Raw genomic sequence first — 12,780 nt, 5'->3', positions numbered from 1 at the left:
GACATTGGTGCCACTCTATGTATAGAGAGAGGACCATCTACAAATAAGCACAAAGAAGCATCTCATAGCCACTTAAGTCCTTAATCTATATCTACCTCTATCTACCTGTCTCTATACACAGTTGTCTATGTATATATCTACATCCTCCCACTAAAAATTTTGTAGATGCTTACAAAAATATATATAAATAATTGAGGATATTAAGGAAAAGGGAAAATATTTTGTAGATGTTTATATGAATAAATATAAATAATTGAAGATATTAAGGAAAAAGGAAAATAGGATAGGAAAAAATAAAACATACAGAAATGTATACTGTATAGTCTTTACAGTGACTAAATTTTGTTCTGAGATAGTGACCATAGGAAAGAGGGAATCAGGATTCACAGTATTTGTAAAGAAAAATCAAACAGATGTTTGAGAGAAGCATGCCTGTTCCTCATACTGAGATCTGGCTGAAACTCCTTCCTTAAATCCTACTATAAGGGATACATCATTCCTGAATAGATAAAATTTCACATGACTCTGTTTTATAACAGCCTTCACTTGGGGCCGTGTATGTGTGTGTGTGTGTGTGTGTGTGTGTGTAGGTGTAGGTGTATATATTACTTACAGGTGTCAGTCTTTCTAAAATACTTTTAGGAATGCTACCTTTGGTTGAGCCTCAGAGACCAAGCCTCTGAGCTTTCATTTACTGTCCTTTTCTTTTGCCCGGGATTCCTTCAAGTGATAAATTTCTTACCTTGTAACACCACCTCTCATGAAATCTTTATTTCCAATTTTCTGCTTATTCCCTTGTCTCCTCCCTAATCATTTTATCATCTACATCCTAAGATCATTGCTCTTCCACTTCCAATTTTCCAGACTCCGCTTGTAAGCACTCTTACAAAGAGAAAAGAGGCACAAAAATGCAAATATTTCTTTTACAATACCTGTGAAGTCCTATTGAAATCCTCACACTGAAATTTATGCACTTCAGTACCAGTAAGTTTTCTTACCCCACATGACTGCTATTTTGAAAAGAACCACTGAATGCACAAGATGGGGGTGAGGGTGTTTAATAAAACTCACGGAAACCAGATCAGCGAGCACTGTTTCTGGGACCATCTGCCAGGACTTGGGAATCCATTCCTGATCCAGAGTCCCGCATTAGAATATCCAGCACAGGGTTGTATGTGGAAAAGGGATTTCCAGATCCCAAAACCCATGGGAACTGTGCTTTGTTGTTGATTTGGCTGAAACAAAGACTCTATAAACAATAACCTCCAGCCCCTGTTCCTATGGCAGTCACCAACCCTGTGAAAATCACATCAAAGAAAGAAGGGGCAATCTCATGGTCCTTTGGTTCACCCAGCCCGAAGGGTGCTCTAATAATTTTTCTCAAATATCTCAGCTACTCCTGCCAGAATACCCATTCAAAACACTCACAGAAACCCCAGAAAAAATGATCATAAGAAGTTGAAGACCTCAGCAGGAAAGGAACAGGGTTGAAAGAATCTCAGAATGTCAGTGAGATCTTAAGGTCAACTCATCCAACTCATCATCTCCCTGTACAAATGAAGACGTGGTACCCGGAGAGGTGAAGTCACTTGCCTAAGTGATGCCTAGCAGAGCTGGGTCATGAACCTGACCACGTGATCAACTGCAAGGCAGGATCTTTTCTCCTACAATGTTTAAGGCATTTCTTGTCACTGTAGAACCCTCAACTTTTTTTAATTTCTAGTTCCTGTAGTTTAGGAACATCTGAATTCTAAAAATATTCCAATTACATTTCATATGACCTATAAAGCTCATTAATAATGACTTTTCAAATTTACCAGCATGAAGAATAATGAGTTTTGCCTGTGTGAGTATGTCATGAAAGCATAAAAGTAGCATATAGCACCATTGTAGGAAAATGGAAATTAAGAATATTTAGATGTATAGAGAAGAGTGTTGGGTCATATAGGAGCTGCAAGTTCTTATTAACGATATTGTTAAGTGAGAGAGTAGCACTGACATATATCCACTACCAAATGTAAAAAGGATGGCTGGTGGGAGGCTGCTGAAAAGCATGGGGAGATCAGCTCGATGCTTTGTGATGACCTAGAGGGGTCAGATAGGGAGAATGGGAGGGAGGCTCAAGAGGGAGGGGATACGGGGACATGTGTATGCATATGGCTGATTCGCTTTGTTGTACAGCAGAAACTAACACACCGTTGTAAAGCAATTCTACTCCAATAAAGAGGTAAAAAAACAAAAACAAAAAAACCCCCGATATTGTTGACCCTCTTTAAAATGCTGCAGCTTAAAAAGGTTTTGTCCATTTGCAGAAATTGGATATAAGTAGATAACAAGTTCAGACAGAACCTTAGAATGGAGGCTGCTTGGGATGAGTAAGTGCTCAAAGCTTGCAGTCACATTGTCTGGGCCTGAATCTTGCCCCCACCACTTACTATTTGTGTCACCTGGGTAGGTGACTAAATCTTACTAAGCCTCAGTTTTGTAATCTGTAAGATGGGAATGATCATAATGCTTTATAAGGTTGTTGTAAGGATTATGTGAGAGGGTGCATGTAAAATAAGGAGTTTTGCATTATAAAGGCATATAAATGGTGGCTATTGTAATTAATGCCTGCCATCACACCCTTCAAATAACCAACCCAAGTCCTTAAGGCGTGGGCACCAGTGGCAGCAGTCACCATTTTAGGAGCAGCCCTCAGTCACCCTGCCCTTCCTTACAGGAGAATGCAGAGTGCTCTCTGCTCTTCCATCCCAACAACCTCCTTGGAGACTTCTCTGGAAGATGATCCAACCCACAAGGATAGAAATAAAAAAGCCGAGCATGAGGAAGTAGAGGATCTGAGAAAAGATCAGAGTTACAGGATTTGCCACACATACACACACACTTATGTGCACACACAAAATAATAAAATGATAAGAAACCAATCACTTATTCTCCACAGAGGATGGTGCAGACACATCCCAGCCTTACAAACACCTACCTCCTAACAGCCTTTAGGGACAGCTGACTGCCTCTGCCCAGCCCAGACCTTAACATGATCTCCTCCCGCCAACACCCCACCCCCGGCTCTGCTGGGGGTACCTGGGGCTGGGGATACCTAGGACCCCCTCTCTTTCTCTCTCTTCCTGTCTCCTTGACCAAGTACCCAAGACCCAGTCCTGCTTCTGTGACAAAGAAAGCCATTTTCCCACTATCTGTACAACATTCAGTTTAAGCTCGTTTATCACTTGAATCCCAACTTGAAACTTGGACACCATTTTTACAGAGAAGCAATGTTTGTTTGGGTGGCTGTGTTTTAGGATATTGACTTTGCAAATACAAACTGGGCAATAATATTATTAATATATGACATGTTATTATTTATCAAGAGCCTACTTTTAAACAAACACTGTTCTAAATACTTTACATATGTTAAATTAGTTAATCCTCACAGCAATTCCATTTCACTCAAGATCTCACATCTAGCAGGGCCAGAATTTAACCTCACGCAGGCTGACTTTGAAGCCCTCACACTACGGAGCTATAATTTAGAAGCTGCCTGTGGTTGAGGAAGGTGCAGGTTAATTAAAAGCAAGCATTTGCCAGAAGCAAATTCTGGCAAACTCTGGATTTTATTACAGGGAATAGCTATAGCAAGTCCTTTGGAAAAGGTGTACATTTTCATCTAACAAAATTAAATTTAGGCTTATCACTCGATGAATCATGTTTATGCAATCATATTAACTTTGCAGCAGTAACAAAACTTTATGAAGAAAATACGTAACCAGGATGATAGATAGCCCACTTGTCCCCTAATATAAGATTTTCATCAGGGAACATTAGAAAAGTGTTTATCTGTCAATTTATGGTTTCTAACTTTAGAACCTCTTCAGGGGTCGGATACAAACTTTCCTTCTCTTTTCACTCCTTGGTCCTCTCGTTAAAGCGTATGACCTAAGTTTGACTAGGCAGTTTCTTTGCTGGTAAACCACATCTTTCATTTGGTTAATGCTACTTGGTTCCTGAACAACTCTTTAAGTTCCACCTTATTCCTTCTTGTAAACCCACAGAAACTTGTCTCCTGAGAGAAGCAGGCACAGAAGTGCATAAAATTCACTATATGATCTAAGAGACAAAGCTACTAGTTTCCTTCTTGAAATGAACTTATTTCATTACAAACCATTGTCTATTTTATCTTGGGCATTAGTCGCTGGAAGAATGGCTTTTAAAGGAATTTTTAACACCTAGCATTAATTCTCTTTGTGTTCTAAAATAGAACTGATGCTAAGAAAGACAGTGTCGACTCTCTCTCTACTTAACCTCATCTCTGAGCAGCAGAAACAGGCTCCAGAAAAGCCTCATAATTTTTCTTTCCAGACACTACTTTTTACTGATGTGTATAAAATTGATGACTAATAAGAACCTGCAGTATAAAAAAACAAACAAACAAAACAACTAATACTAAACTTTCATTGGGTTATTTGTATGGAAATATGTTAATATAAATGTTTCAGACATTACATGAAATTTCTAAAAATCTTATATGTTCTGGTATAATGTTATAAGTCATAATTCTAGTTATTACTTTAAAATGTATATCTCAGAAATAACTAAATTTCCTTGTCAATTGCATTATTATGAACTTTCATCAAATCTTTAACCGTGGTCATTTTTAAGTCTTTTGTCATTTACAGACAGTTCTGGGTGTACTCTGATGCTTTTGCAAATATGTTCCTATAAAAGGGTTTCATCTTCAAGGAATTCATGGAAAAGACTCTGACAAGTACAGGTTTCTGGTAACTGACTCTACTGCTGAACTGAATGAATAAGCATTTTCAGAACTCTAATGAAAAACTGATGAACTCATAAAAGTGCTAGCAAAAGATCAAGATGAAAAAAAAATTTATTACATGGGACTGAGTGAACTGATGAGGATGATTATAATTTTTGTGACTTTCTGTTTGAATTAAAAAAAAAAAAAAAAAAAAGAATTTCCCAACCTATGTACTTAGACCATGAACTATATTCAGTGAATCAACTTCCAGAACATGTCCTATCAAGAAGAATTAAGCAAAGCTGCAACTAACATCCCAGAACTCCAGGGAGAGAAGATTCCAGGAAATGTCACAAATTTGCTTCGTATTTTTGGTTTAGGTTTGAGAAGCTTGGCACTATACACTCTACTAGGCTTTAGGGAATAAGTTAATAAACTAATAAATTAGTAAAATAAAAAAAAAAAGAAAAGTTCACTGCTGTGATTGTATGATAGTACATCCTGCTTTTCTTTATAATTTTACCACTATTATGCCTCTCTAAACAATATAGTATAGTTTTCCCTGGTTTTGAAATTTATATTAATGTAATCATACAGTATATATGCCTGTATGTCTTGCTTAAGATTTGTCCATGTTGTTGCAGGTAGTCAGCCATTGCATGTTCATTTTCATTGCTGTGCAGGATTGTGTTGTATGAATTACTGCGAATTTTATTTATACATTTTGTTGTTGCTGGACATTTGGGTTGTTTCCAGTGTTTCCAGTGTGGATGATTTGAAAAGGATATTCTGACCATCAGATTTGTGAGATCCCTTGTGGATTTCTTTTCTTTCTTAAGAATATCTATTTATGTGGGGCAAGGAAGAAGAACCTCTTGCTGTTTGAAAGCAGTAGTGGGATCTTGCTCAGGGACCAGGATCTAGACTAAGAGTCCGAGAAGCCCAGGGCTGCTGTTCATGCCTTGCCAAGAGGCAGTCGGCTGCCCAACTGCCTCAAGATGATGGGAACATTCCTTCCCAGGGATGTATGGACCAACTCCTTCTCAATTTTATCCACCACTTTGCTAGTGATATCTATGGATCAAACAGCAGAAAGCTTGATCTTAGTAACAATTCCTCATGCTTTGAAGAGAATGAGTCTCTCGTAGGCATGTTTCTACCAAGTGGCCAAATAGAAAGGAGGCAATAAAGGCTCCCTTGCCTTCCCCCTAAGATCCTCCTGGCCCTGGTAATCCAGGTTCCTGACTCAGGGAAGGCAACTTGCTAAACTGTCCAAGCAGACGAGTCCTTTATGTGCACATGTGCACACACAGGTGCGCACACACATACAGTGAAAATCTAAGATTGAGTCAAGGAGGGCTGTTCTTGCTCATCTGGCACCATGACAATATTTCCCAATGAGTGCCTTTGAACTAATTGTATTTTATTTTTAACAGAGGCACTTCGCAGGCCCACTTATTAAGTCTTGTTTTGCCTATTTTAGCCCCATTGTATTTTGTTATGACCAAGTAGAAGGCAACGCACCTAGTAATGAAGAGCCCAGGCTAAGGAGTCAGACAGACCAGAATCCTGCCTTGGGTAGGTCTCTTCTGAGTTGGGTAACCTGGAGCAGTTACTCATCCCTTCTGAACCTCAGTTTCCCCATAGGTTTAAAAAAAAAAAAAAGAAAACTTACTTTGCAAATAGGTCAAGTAAAGTGCAAAAATGTATGTAAAGTATTTAACACAGTTCCTGACACAAAAGGAAAAACTAATAAATAGTGAAGATTATCATTGTTTACATTAAAAATGCAATAACTGGGGACTTCCCTGCCTGTCCAGTGGTTAAGACTTCGCCTTCCAATGCAGAGGGTGCGGGTTCAATCCTTGGTTAGGGAGCTAAGATCCCACATGCCTCGCAGCCAAAAAACCAAAATATAAAACAGAAGAATAATGTAACAAATTCAATAAAGACTTTAAAAATGGTCCACATCAAACAAAATCTTTAAAAATGCAGTAACTGATCTAGTAGTTCCTTTCTTTAAGCCTTTGGTCAGACATATTGTTAAATATAAGGTTTTCAAATACAGCTAAAAAAATTACTCTGTGACTTTTAGCATTTTATATTTTATATGCTAATTTGAATTCACAGTGGAATTAAAAATGGTGTCCAGTGTCAGTGAAAGCTTCTTGTTGTTCTCACTTCTGATTGTAAGACAGACCAAATTTGTATCTCTTTCTATCAGGTTTATAATTGGAGATCTGTTGGATTCTGAAAATGACATCTTTGAGCAGCCCCAAGAATGGGACCCTCACGCATCAGAAGAGCCACAGAAGGCCTTTGACCATGGGACAGAGCTCATCCCGTGGTACGCGCTGTCCATCCAAGCTGATGTGCACCAGTTCCTGCTGCAGGGGGCCACGGTCATCCACTACGACCAGGACATGCACCTCTCTGCCCGCTGCTTCCTCCAGCTTCAGCCTGACAATAGCACCTTGACCTGGATAAAGCCCACCACTGCTTCCCCAGCCAGTGCTAAAGCAAAACTTGGTGTGCTTAGTAACACATCCGAGCCTGGCAAATTCCCATTACTGGGCAATGCTGGATTAAGTGGCCTGGCAGAGGGGGTCTTGGATCTGTTTTCAGCAAAGGCTGTGTACATGGGACACCCTAGCATTGATATACACACTGTGTGTGTCCAGAACAAACTGAGTAACATGTCTCTCTCAGAGACTGGAGTGACACTGCTCTACGGGCTTCAGACCACGGACAATAGGTTATTGCACTTTGTGGCACCAAAGCACACAGCTAAAATGCTCTTCAGTGGATTGTTGGAACTCACTAGAGCTGTGAGAAAGATGAGGAAGTTCCCTGACCAAAGACAGCAGTGGCTGCGGAAACAATACGTCAGCCTCTACCAGGTAAGGGGTACAGCCTTCCCTCTCTCCTCAGTAGTATAATTCTCCAGATATAATTGTTATAAAAACACACTGGACAACTAGACCACCAAGTTTCATTCTCCCAGCTTTGTCACTTCCTACCTGAGTGATATGGAACAGCTTTTATTTAACCTCTCTGTGCCTCAGTTTCTTATCTATAAAGTGAGAATAATAATGATACCAATTCATAGAGTGGCTGTGAGGTTTAACTGAGTTAATATGTGTAAAGCCATAATGTAAATTCATAGGTATAAAGAATAGTGTCTGGCTCATAGTAGGTCCTATTATTATTTTGTATGAAAACAGTGACTGTGGTCATTGTACATCTCACATCTGGAAAGAAACGAGTTAATATAAGCATTTTCACTTACTCAAAGTGAAAATGGAAAGCACTGTATCTGAATGCTTTTATTATTAATTAGGGACTAGCTGATACATTGGAAACCTTCACTTTGGAAATTGAAATCCTGTTTCATCTTCTAATGTGCTCCGTGACTCTGGGAGGGTTATTTAACTTACTGTGTATTGCTGCTGAACTGTAGGACTTTTAAGGTTAAAAGAAACTTTCCCAAATGTGAGATAAACTCATACCTAGAGTTCTTCCAAACCAGATTTGTAGTGGCAGCAGCTCTTAGGAGGCAGTTTCTCACAGTCACAGCTTAAACTGAGTGAGTTTTTCATTAACCCTAAATTATCAGGTACTTTGACACTCCAGCTAAGGGTGGCAGGAGGCCTGGGCTGAATGAGGTGGTGAGAAGAGACACAGGCATAACCAGAGTAGCACATTTGTGGAGGAAGGAGGACAGAGATTGCTCGGAAACTGAGTCATAGACCCCACTACAAGGTGACACTGTTAGTGGTGTTATCAAATGAGTTGCACAAAGTATTCGGTTTTTCTTTTCTATGCTTTTCTATCTATTGGGGGGAATTATCTTTTCTACTAGTGTCACAGAACAAATAGAAGTATGATTTAAATTACTCAGATTGCTGATTTCATGTACTTTTCATAGTGCTAACATGTTTCTGACAAGTAAAAACATCTTCCCCTCTGGAATGTTAGTAGAGGCACATATAGGACCCCTTCTTTCCCCTTTTCCCACATCCATGCAGTACTTATGAGTAGAGATGATATCCTGAATAACTAACTTGATTAATGACTTAATAAGCACATAGACCTATATGCACGATTATGCTGCACTGTGCAAAGCCACTCTTAGTTAACTCGTCTAAAATGGAAACCAAAATACCTGCTTCCTGTCTACTCCACAGGGAGCTCTCAGTGCTGCCAGCTGCTTGGAAGAAAGGTCTTCAGGAGCTATTATCAATATTGATTTTCTTTTTTTTTTTTCATAAATTTATTTATTTATTTGTTCATATTTTTGGCTGCATTGGGTCTTTGTTGCTGCGCACAGGCTTTCTCTAGTTGCAGCGAGCGGGGGCTGCTCTTCGTTGCGGTGCACAGACTTCTCATTGTGGTGGCTTCTCTTGTTGCGGAGCACGGGCTCTAGGCGCGCGGGCTCAGTAGTTGTGGCTCGTGGGCTCTAGAGCGCAGGCTCAGTAGTTGTGGCACATGGGCTCAGTTGCTCTGCAGCATGTGGGATCCTCCCCGACCAGGGCTCAAACTGGTGTCCCCTGCATTGGCAGGCGGATTCTTAACCACTGCGCCACCAGGGAAGTCCCTTGATTTTCAATTACAGTCATTTCTCAGCCTTCTAGAATCATGAAAATCCATTCAAGCTGGGCATAAACCAAAATCTTTGGGCTCATTTACAATCACTGTCACAAAGCCTATGTGGTTTATTTGCTCCATTTGTTTCCCTCCCCATGTTATAGCATAAAGTAACTAAATTAACATATAAGGTCTACTTAGTTTCTCATTTAACCTGGCAACCTTCAGTTTGTGCTGAAGGAGGCACCAGCTGAGACCATGAACAATGGTCTGATGAGAAGAGGTAAGAGCAGAGATAGAGGAAATGACTTGGAGCAGATTCAGTCCTACACAGTTGCAAACACAGCTACACCCCTTCCTATCTCCCAGCCCCTACCCCTCCACCCCGTGTGGAACTAAGCCATCACAGTGTAACAGCAAAATAGCTCCATTATACCTCAGTCACTTCTGAGCACACAGGTGACATTATTCGTCAAAACAATGTACTACATGAGCTGCCTAAGACAGGCAACAGTCTTAGACACTCAAGATTTCTTTCTTTTTTTTTTTTTTTAAAGTGAAAAAGGTCAACGGACTACTCATTTTCCCATCAAATAGACCAGTTCCCAAATGATCTCAGGAAACATCAAAAAGATGCTAATTTCGTACTTGGAGAACAAAAGGTCAAACAGGCATCTTGCTAAATGCCCCGCTTGCTGACTTATAATACGACTTAGCACATTTAAAGCTCTGAGAAGTCTTAAAGTACAAATGAAACCTACTTAAATGTATCTATAAATTAAAGAAATATATGAAAAGTCTTGATTTCTTCCAAACTTCTGTTAACAGCCCTATAAGTGTATCTCTTTATCCCCAGTTTGGGAAGAGCTTATATAGAAAATAATCTTTCTGACATCAGAGTCCTTTTGTGTGATGAAGGTATTCACGGTTACTTTCAAATATAAGTATTTTAGTACTAGTAAATGTAAATTGATCTAATGGAAATAGTAGCAGGAGATAAAGCAAAAGACAAGAAGAAATAGTGACATTTGTAATGAAGCCTAGGAATACAGGAAATTAAAAGAAAGTAAACTCTGCAGAGATTCCATGTGGGGTGTGGAGGAAAGGCTGGTATCATGAGCTTTGGCTCAAGGTTATCATGGGCAGAGCTTGGGAACTCATATACTTGGAAAGATCTCTGGGAAGCTGAGAAGGTTATACACAGGATTATCAGTAAACTTCTTTGATTGTAAGCAACAGAAACAGGTTCTGGCTATCTTCAATGGAAAAAATGGGATCTATTTAAAGAATTAGATTAGTTTCACAGTCTTTAAGATATCATATGCAAAGATATGCTGAGTTAAAAGTGCATGAATATTTTTTAAGGAATGAATTTCCTAATCCTCAACTTCCACATGAACTGTTTTCTAAAACTGAGAATGTACCTTCACTCACAACAGTCCTTCTCCCAAATTAAAAATAGAAGGACATATTTCACCTGTCCTAAACAAGTTTATTGTTTTGTATAAAACGAAAGAAAGATTCAAACTACATTTTAGTTCCCAGATAGTCTCCTTTAAAGATTAAACAAAAGCATCCTGCTTTTTCCAGGCCTAAAATATTTCCATTAAAAGTAAAGCTTGGCACACGTTGACCTGTTCTGAATTTAGAAAAACCAAAGCAGTGGAGGCTGATTCTTTTATATGTACATGGTAATGGATCTATTAAGTTTTTATATTAAAAGTTTTATTTTTTAGAGCAGTTTTAGGTTTATAATAAAATTGAAAGGAAGGTACAGAGATTTCCCATAAACCTCCTGCCCCCATGCCTGCATGGCACCCCCATTATCAACATCACTCACCAGAATGGTACATTCTTTACAAAGGATGAACCTATGTTGACACATCATAATCACTCAAAGTCCATAGTTTACCTTAGAGTTCACTCTTGGTGCTGTACATTCTGTGGGCTTGTGCAAATATTTATTGACATGTATCCATCACTATAATATTACATGGAGCATTTTCACTGCCCTAAAAATCCTGTGTGCTCAGCCTGTTATCTCTTTCTCCAACTCCACCCCCATCCCTTCCCCCAGTCCCCTGCAACCACTGATCTTTTTATTGTCTCCATAGTTTTGTCTTTTTCAGAATGTCATATAGTTGGAATCATACAATATGTAGCCTTCTCAGATTGGTTTCTTTCACTTCATAATATGCATGTAAGTTTCCTCCCTGTCTTCTTGTAGCTTAATAGCTTTCTTTTTATTCTGAATGAAATTCCATTGTCTGGGTGGACCACAGATTATTCATTCATTCACCTACTAAAAGGTTTCTTTGTTGCTTCCAAATTTTGGCAATTATGAATAAAGCTGGTGTAAACATCCATGGTCAGGTTTTTGTGTGGACATAAGTTTTCAACTCATTTGGGTAAATACCAAGGAGTGTGATTGTTGGATCATACAGTAACAGTAGGTTTAGTTTCATAAGAAACCAAACTGCCTTCTGAAGTGGCTGTATGATTTTGCGTTTCCACCAGCAATGGATGAGAGTTCCTGTTGCTCCACAACCTCACCAGCATTTGGTGGTGTCAGTGTTCTCAATTTTGGCCATTCTAATAGGTGTGTAGTGGTTTCTTGTTTCATTTCGCATTTCGCTGATGACATATGATGTGGAACATCTTTTCATGGAATTATTTGCCATCTGTACGTCTGCTTTGGTGAGGTGTCTGTTAGGGTGTTTGGCCCATTTTTTTAATCGGGTTGTTTGTTTTCTTATTGTAGAGTTTTAAGATTTCTTTGTATATTTTGGATAACAGACCTTCATCAGATATTTCTTTGCAAATATTTTCTCCCAGTCTGTGGCTTGTCTTCTAACTCTCTTGACAGTGTCTTTTGCAGAGCAGAACTTTTAAATTTTAATGAAGGGGTCTATTAAATGTTTAAAGATGCGTTATTTAAAACCCATAGATAAAAATTTCACAAGGTTTCTTTCAGAGTATGTTATGCAATAAGGTAGTTAAAATCTATTTATGAAATTGTGTCATGAATTGTTTATTCCACTTTGGAGTCAGTTGTAGTGACTTGTGATCAGGGACTCTCTTCAGCAGGCCTGCACGAGGTGGGATCATCTCCAACCATTTTCATTCTCTGTATCACTGCATTCAAGATTCATTTTCCAGGAACAGAAATTCTGATTGACTTATTTGGATCCTGTACCAACCATTGATCAAGGGAGGATGTTCCCCTTTGATTGATAGACCCAAGACTATATCTAGTGAAAAAGAGATCAAATAAAATTGGGGTATGGTTAGAGAAAAGAGTAGTGATCCATAAGCAGGCATAAATCACAGATATCCACGACAAAAGGTCACTAAAAGGTTTCATCAAATGTCATTCAGAAGATCAAGTATCCAAGTTACTCAGCATGCTGGGATCCATAACAGGATGCAGGAAGTGG

The 12,780-nt window shown here is 39.0% G+C and overlaps 1 protein-coding gene across 7 annotated transcripts in view; it reads left to right on the top strand.

Moving 5' to 3' along the window:
- The window catches only part of PLCE1 (phospholipase C epsilon 1), a 316,064-nt gene that overhangs the window by 238,392 nt on the left and 64,892 nt on the right, over positions 1-12,780 (top strand). For all 7 annotated transcript variants that reach the window (XR_014253085.1, XM_082423538.1, XM_082423536.1 and 4 more), the window contains one exon: positions 6,981-7,656. Coding sequence is in view for 6 of the 7 variants with exons in the window: in XM_082423538.1 (XP_082279664.1) it covers positions 6,981-7,656 (676 nt within the window). In the remaining variant the exon portion in view is untranslated. The remainder of the gene's footprint in view (positions 1-6,980; positions 7,657-12,780) is intronic.

The sequence above is a fragment of the Balaenoptera physalus genome (assembly GCF_965194825.1).
Source record: "Balaenoptera physalus genome assembly, chromosome: 14".
Lineage (NCBI taxonomy): Eukaryota > Metazoa > Chordata > Mammalia > Artiodactyla > Balaenopteridae > Balaenoptera > Balaenoptera physalus.
This window is presented reverse-complemented; position numbering and strand designations above follow the sequence as displayed.